This window comes from Neofelis nebulosa, chromosome 2 (assembly GCF_028018385.1).
Source record: "Neofelis nebulosa isolate mNeoNeb1 chromosome 2, mNeoNeb1.pri, whole genome shotgun sequence".
NCBI lineage: Eukaryota > Metazoa > Chordata > Mammalia > Carnivora > Felidae > Neofelis > Neofelis nebulosa.
Window position 1 is genome coordinate 143,621,975 of NC_080783.1, and position 7,805 is coordinate 143,629,779.

The 7,805-nt window shown below is 36.4% G+C and overlaps 1 protein-coding gene across 16 annotated transcripts in view; it reads left to right on the forward strand.

Moving 5' to 3' along the window:
- The window catches only part of EVI5 (ecotropic viral integration site 5), a 234,951-nt gene extending 227,546 nt beyond the window's left edge, over positions 1-7,405 (forward strand). For 15 of the 16 annotated variants that reach the window (XM_058716565.1, XM_058716550.1, XM_058716551.1 and 12 more), the window contains one exon: positions 5,805-7,405. In XM_058716565.1, the coding sequence (XP_058572548.1) occupies positions 5,805-6,116 (312 nt within the window). In that variant the 3' untranslated portion in view covers positions 6,117-7,405. The remainder of the gene's footprint in view (positions 1-5,804) is intronic. The other variant, XM_058716563.1, reaches the window with a different exon arrangement.
- Positions 7,406-7,805: the final 400 nt, after the last annotated feature.

The following is a 7,805-nucleotide window of genomic DNA, read 5'->3' on the forward strand; positions in this document are numbered from 1 at the left end:
CAAAATGCTTCCTCACGCCCTCCTACAGATACAGTCACCTATGTGTGTTTCTCTCATATGACTGTTGAGTTGTATTAAGAAATATTTTTTCTATCAAGGCCTGTAAAGCTAGAACTATACTCCTAAGGTTGGACATATTATCCTTTAAAAGGTATTGTCTGTCACCTGGATATGAAGCTGATCCTCAGAATAAAATTTTAACTTAAAGGTTGACATTTGATAGGAGGAAAAGAAGAGAAGGTTCTGACTCTGTTTTATAAACACACATGGTCTCTCACTTTAATATAGACAGAGATGTTGGGATGTCTAAAACTGGGTGGTGTTCCTTAGTGGTGAATCCCCTGAAACACCCCATGGGAACCAGATTTGAAACTAGATGGTGAAGTGTCATATCTTAAAATATTTACTACCCTCATAGTTCTTTGTATTTTTATTTGTTTTTTTTTCCCCCTACTTGTTTGTGTGTCCAGATCAGGCCATCATATTTTTAAAATTCAACAGTGGTCATTGTGATGATGGCAGTGATAAATTAATAAGAACATCCTAAGTTCAAATTTATTTATCCATACCAGATTTTCTTAACATGATTCTAATATAGTACATCCCTAAGTACGATCCATTTAGACCAGTGTCTCTCAAAATGTGATCTATGGATCATCCTATTCAGAATTATCTGAGGTACTTGTTTAAAATACAGATTCCAGAGCCCCACCTGCTGAATCCAGGTGTCTGAGAAGAGGGCCCAAGTATCTACACATTTTTAATATAATATTCCCAAGTGGTTCTTATACATAACACAATTTATAAATTGGTGGCTAAAGAATTAGGAAGTCAAAGGATGCTCTCAACATCACCAACTTTCTGACAGAAGTAAGGACTCCAGAGTGACTCAGCAAGTTGAATAGCCTGTCACATCATCTCTGTGGTAGGTTTTGGTTCTTTTAGCTGATATTTGGCAAATGGCAAATCTACTTAATGCCTAAAATCCCAAGTTATTTTTAAATGTTACAGAAATTAGAAGGCATTCATTAGAAGGAAACATTTTATTACACAGTAAACTTGTTATTTTATGTACTCGTGTAAGAATAAAGTAACCTGAAGGACAGAATTAGATTATGTATTATATTTTTCTAAAACATCTTCTAGTTCAGTAGGCCAAAGTTATTTAAAAATCCTTTTTCTAGAGAGAGAGAAACCAAGAAAGAGACTCTTAACTATACAGACCAAACTGATAGTTAGCAGAGGAGAGGTGGGTTAGGGGATGGGTAAAAGAGGTGATGGGGATTGAGGAGTGGAGATTAAGGGTTTTTCGTGATGAGCCCTGAGTGATGTATGGAATTGCTGAATCGCTATGTTAACACCTTAAACTAACATAACAGTGTATGTTAACTATACTGGAATAAAAAGAAAACAAAAGAGAATCTCAACCATCCAGCAGTAGTCAAAGAAACACAATGACAATAATAGTGCCTCTTATAATGGAGGAAAATGTGTAATGGTCATGCTGGCCAAGGCTATATATAGTAGGCATGCTCAAATATTCCTGGTAGCAGAATAAAAATTATTGAAAATAAATGTGATCATATTTATTAAGAAAAAAATATATAAAAATAAAAATCCTTTTTCATTTGCTTCCAAATAGCTAGGTGATGACAAAACAACACAGGAGTCCACTAACTTATTCCCAGTATTTAAGACATCTTTTAAGATAATTACAATTTTGTAAAATACACATTGGAAATTTTTACTTAGAATTATAAAGAACCTGCTCTGCTGTCTTTACAGTTGAGAAATTAATATCATTGTGATTCTTAATCTTTTATATTAAAAAATGTTTTTGGTTTTGGCTGGATGCTTTATCTTTTCTTTGTTCCCAGTGTCCTGAAATCTCATTGTGAGGTACCATGGTATAAGTGTACTTTTATCCACTGTGATGGATATTTGACAGGCTTTTTTAATCTCAAAGCTCATGTCTTTCAGGTCAGAGAAATACATGTCTGAAACCTCTTTTTTTTAGCCTATCCTGAGGTTGTTTTTTGTTTTTTGTTTTTGTTGTTGTTGTTGTTTTACATGGAAGCAGTTTCTTCAGAGGAAATAAATAATTTTTAAAGAGTTTTCTTTTCCCCAGATAGTCTATTTCCTCCTAGTTGCCTCTCCCCCTACCCCCAGCATCTCTTAGATGCTTCCCCTCCCACCCACCCCCCAAATGTCTGCTAACATTTGACTCCCTGCTCAAATTCTAGGCCTGGAGAACTTAAGCTGGCACGAAGTCCTGAATGCTTGGGTAGGGTTCATTGACTGTGATCTGGCTGAGAGCCTTCTCTGGGGGAAATCCTAAGATCACCAGAGAAGAGTCCCTTTGCTTAAAATTCCAAAGATTCCTGGTGCTTCTATTTCCTTGGTGAATCTCAAAAGTACTTCCGTTCACATTCAGTGACTTTAAAACCTATTTCTAATTTCACCTTGAAAAATAATACTTTTTAAATCTTTTTCACAATATGAGTGTGTTACTGGCATTTCATAAAGTTACGTTTTGTTGTTTTATAATGATGTTCCAACAGTCTTTAACCAAAAATTAGAAAAGACAAGGGGCCACAGAAGGGTATGCTAAAGTACATATGTGTACTTTTCAAGACAGAGAGTGAGTCCATAGCTTTTGTCAGATTCCTCATCCCATGACTGACCCAAAAGAGCAAGCAAAGCCAACCAAGCAAAACACTGCCTATCAGGTAGTGGTCCTTACTCTGGGTTGTGCATCAGAATTATTCTGGTCTTTTGAACATATACGCTGCCAAACCTTACCCTATAGCAGGAGAAAGTTTCAGGAGAAGGCATTTAAGTGAACTGCTCTTTGTGCTCACTTTGTCATCACATAAACAGACAGCTTCTTGTTTCAACCATCACATAGTGGAGTTGGCTCAGAACAGCTTGGTTGTACTACTGAAAGATGGTGTCCATTTCTATATACCACACCCACATAGGCAGTTGTTCATGGTTTAGAAGGTCTTTTATTGTGAATAATTAAGAGTTCCATTTCAGGTAAATCATCTCCTTTCTCACTCAGGCCCATTTGGTTTGAGCAGAAGATCTACCACAGTGATTCTCAAACTGAGGTATCAAGATCTTCTGAGATGTTTGTAAAAAATGTTTCATTCTCAGAATTTTGATTCCTTAGATCTGGGGAGAGATTCTGCATTTTTAATAATCACCCTTGGTTATCCTGATGCAGATGATCAGTGGACTGTATATTGAGCTTTGCTAATCTGATTTTATACCAATAATAATAATATACATGGAAGTTTTTTTGGGGGGAGTGGGGTTGAAAAGATTAATAGTCTGGTTTTTGTTGTTTAAATATAATTAGCTCTGAAAGTCTTGTGATAAGGATCAGCAGTACAGCTCTTAGATCCAGACACCCAAGATTTTACACTTTAGAAGGCCCAGCTCTGGCCTTCCTCCAGCCAAACCTCTCTTCATGGGATGAGGATTCCCCCAGACATCCTGACCTGAAGTTCAGGCCCTTATAGAGTGCATTATGGGTTCTCAGTACCCTGGAATTCCTTGCCTAAATGTCCACTTTCAGGGCCTAGACAGGCCTTGTCCCTCTCAGAACCGGTGTGCACACTCCTAGGTCCAGGATATAACTAAGGGATAGCTTCAGTTTTACCACAGTTCCTTACCTTCACCTTTTTCTTCTCTCCAAAATTCCTTTATGCTGTTGCTATTCTTTATTAGCAGTTCTCAAGTAAAGAAGCTTTAATTGCATCCCCTTGACATTGAGGAAATAACCCTTCAACCTGGAGTTAGTTTTATATAATGTTTGAGGTCACTTATTACATCTGATATGAGGCTGTAGTTTTTTAAATGCAATAAATTTTGTTAGAGCTACAGCTTTCCAAACAATTGGGAAGTTGCGGTTCCTCTGCCACACTCCTTTTGTAACAGCCAGGGAAAAGGAAGACACATGTTCCATATTATTTCTTCAAAAGGGTCTGGGAAAAAAGAAAGGAAGAGATTAACTGACTTAATTTAACACTTGGAGCTATAAATCATGTGTTGCAATATGGTGATAGGATATTGCATCAGAACGTGGCGGTTGTAGTAATGCAGTGGGTATCACAATTAAGGGGAGGTCTTTGTGGTGCTCTGTGCCCTTTCCCTAAAAACTTAAAACTTTTAGTTTCCCTAAAAACTTTCTGCTCTGCCAGGGGAAAAGGTATTACTTAAATTACACTGTACCTCACTGTAATTTCGTTCTCTTGACTTAGGGCATAGGACTTCCTTTGTGGTTGAAGGTTTGCCTGAGGCAGACATTGCTGTACTGAGTCTCAGCATCCCTCTTGTTTCCCATTGTTCCCACACCAGCAGGGAAGTGCTGAGGTTTCTTCACTTCTTCCTGGAAGTCTGTTGGGGAAGCTGGGAGGTGTTATGGCAAGGCTGTAATCTCTTTACTCTCAGAACCGTTAGTTTTGAAAGTATATGTAACATTTCCTGAATATTTCACATAGGCTTTATCTTAAGATTTGAAAGATAGCGAGTGACCAGGAAATTGTCCCTGAGAAACAAAGTTGAAGGTTGATAGTAATGGTAAGGGTAGAAGGCATGGGACGTATTTCAGCAAAAATTCTTGCAAGTCAAGGTAGATTTTGATAGTTTTTTTCTCTTAATGTTTTTGTTTTTAACTCTTCTGCTCTATTGTAGGAGAAAATGCATGGTGTGTGGGAGAAATAAAACAACTGACAGTATCAGCATTAAATTTCATATTTAAAACCTCAGCTTTTGAGAACAGGGCTGATGTCTCAATTATATGGTAGTAGAAATGGTAGGATCCATGGTTGTGGATTTGGGAATTTGTGAGAACTTAGGCAAAGAAGTGGGAGATAATACAAAGAAATCACTTCCAATCCTGATAAAGCTGGTTTTGGAAAATGTGGTTTAGAAGTATGACAACAATGGGTTTTTCATTGCTGAGCTCTAGAATTAGACTTTCCCACCCAGTAACAGGTAGCGTATAACATCCACAGCCCTTCCCATGTGAAGGTCTGGCTGTGTGAAACTCCTGGGATAGCCAAAAGTTGGCTCTGAAACGTGGAAAGAGAAGAGAAATAGGTGAGCAATACATGTCATTCTTCTCCCCTCTTGCCTCATGAGAGAAGTTGCTCCTTCTCCCTAAGGAGGAGTAGGGGAGAGAAGGCAAAATGATATATTACTGGCATTCCTTCCATGCAGAGAGAAATGTCACTAGTGGGATGAAGCATTCCTGCCCTGAGTGAGTCTTTGGTTGTCTTTGGGATATTATAATAGGATGGAGACTCATAGCAAATTTTCATCTTTTGTAACAGAATTATGGAGTCACGCTCTCAAAAGTCAGCGTGTATGATAGTTCAGAGTATGGTCTTTAAGTCCATATCTTCTAGAGATGCATGCTGAAATATTTACAGGTAAACTGACAGAATGTCTGGGATTTACCTCAAAATAATCCAGGGACAGTAACAAGATTATCCATGTTGTGTTAGTTGTTGAAATATGTCCTCAGCAAGTTATTCTACCTGAGTTTACATTTCCTAATCTCTAAATGGGGATGATGAAATCTACCACATAGGACTGTTGTGATCATTCAATTAAAATAAGTTATATGCCCATTACATAACATATAGGAGGCACTCAAAAATTAGTAGTAACTATTTTATATATAAATGGAAAAGAAATCAAGGCATCTTCTCTTTTAAACATGAAACATTTGCTTTCTTTGGTGTTTGTGTTTCCTCCAGTTGAGAATATTAACTTGGATTTTGTTTTGACAGCTCAGGTGCCTAAAAGGACAGAGGGTCTTCTCAGGCCAGCCTCCTTTTGATGGAATCCACATTGTCAACCATTTAATAGGAGATGATGAATCATTCCATTCCTCTGATGAAGATTTTATAGATAATTCTTTACAGGAGAGTGGTGTTGGTTTTCCTTTGCACAGAAAATCTGGCCCAACGTCTTTGGACCCCGCTGTGGCAGATGGTAGTGAAAGCGAAACAGAAGACAGTGTGCTGGAGACCAGAGACAGCAACCAAGTGGCTCGAAAGGAGCAGTCCCCAAGAAAAGAATCGTACTCAACCACTGTCTGACCATCACTGTGAACTAGACTGTGGGGTTTTTTAAGGGACTGGTTATCATATGATTAAGGGTTTTTGGAACATATCTGTTTCATATGTACATACGTATATACATACATATATATATATATATATATATATATATATATATATATATATATATATATTTTACAGTCTGCCTTTTTATCTTTGCCAAATCTTCACCACTGACTTACCATTGCCATAAAGTAGACTGGAATATGGTTAATGGGAAAAATAAGATTCTAACAGTATTACTGAATATTAATGTTTCTTATTTAGAAAATTCAATTATGTCTATATGTGGGAAGCATTTTCAAGTTCAGAACAATGGAAAATTGGATTTTCTTCAGACAAAACTGCTTTTGTGCAATATTTCATGCTCATTCAACAAATTATGTTTATCAATTTGTTTTCATAGCAGCTGTCTATAAACATTTGACCAAGATATACATATAATTTATCTTGTGTTTTTGTGTTGGGGGAATTTTTTTCCAGTTAAAGTTACTGTTTTAGTAGTGGGCCACTGAAAGCTCCCAACCACAAAGGCTTTTTTTCCATATAATTTTACAAACACAAAATTATGGTCATCTGTCTTGAGAGTTTTAAGTTTTGTTTTAATTTCTAACTTTTATGTGCATATGATGCTTCCATGCGTTGCCTACTGGTCAGAGTAGTAGGTTAACTACAAATAAATTGTGTTGTCCATATTTATAAATCTGTATCACCCAGCACTGAACATCATTTTATATGGAGAATATATGTGTTGCAAAATGACTGCCTTCGGCATTCTAACAGGACTTCTGTAAATAATAGGTTAAAAGAAAATTGAAAATGAAACCAAACACTAATATTTTAATAGCTTTAGTATTTTGCTTAGTATTCAACACTAGCAGATTCATAAGTTAACTAATGCTTGCTTCAAAAACACTATTGGTGACATATTTTACTTCATGTGTATATAACTAATAAATTTTTCATGATGAAAGAGGTTATAGCACATATTACTTAGTGCTAATATCTACTTAATATAATTTAAGCAATGGACTGATGTCCAAGATACACAAAAATTATATCTGCAAATAATCTACAAGCATTATCTTCAGATTCTCTTGTTACTAATCCATAGATGAAGCCATAAGAATTCTTTCCTACCAGTTCTTCATTTTTATCATCTAGACTTTTTTCCTAGAAATCTGAATGCCTGTCATTGATAGATTGGTGGAATACCAAATTACACTTAGATTGTGTAAAGATAACAAGAATGTGTTGACTGGATGCTTTCCACTCTCATTTTCTTCAGCCTATGAAAAAAATGGCCTTCAAGGATAAGAGGAAAGTAGAATTCTGTATATATGGAGATGCAACTTTGCACAATATGTTGCATGCAGGAAAAAAATTTATATGACAGAATGGAGTAGAAAAGACAAAATAGTTTTGTACCTAAAACTAGGAGTTAAGCCTTATGGTATATCACGGAGTAGGCTTTTCCAGCAAGCCCTTTGTAGGCTTGAGAAACAAGCTTGAAAATATGCCTGTTTTGTCCGTATCACCAGGTTAAATTCTAGTGATTAATTTACCTGTGGTCACAAATTAGTAAGTAGCAGAGCCAAAATGTTAATCGATATGTCTGACACCAAGCTGAAAAGCCTCAGCTAATGGATTTCTCAATTCTCTACTTTT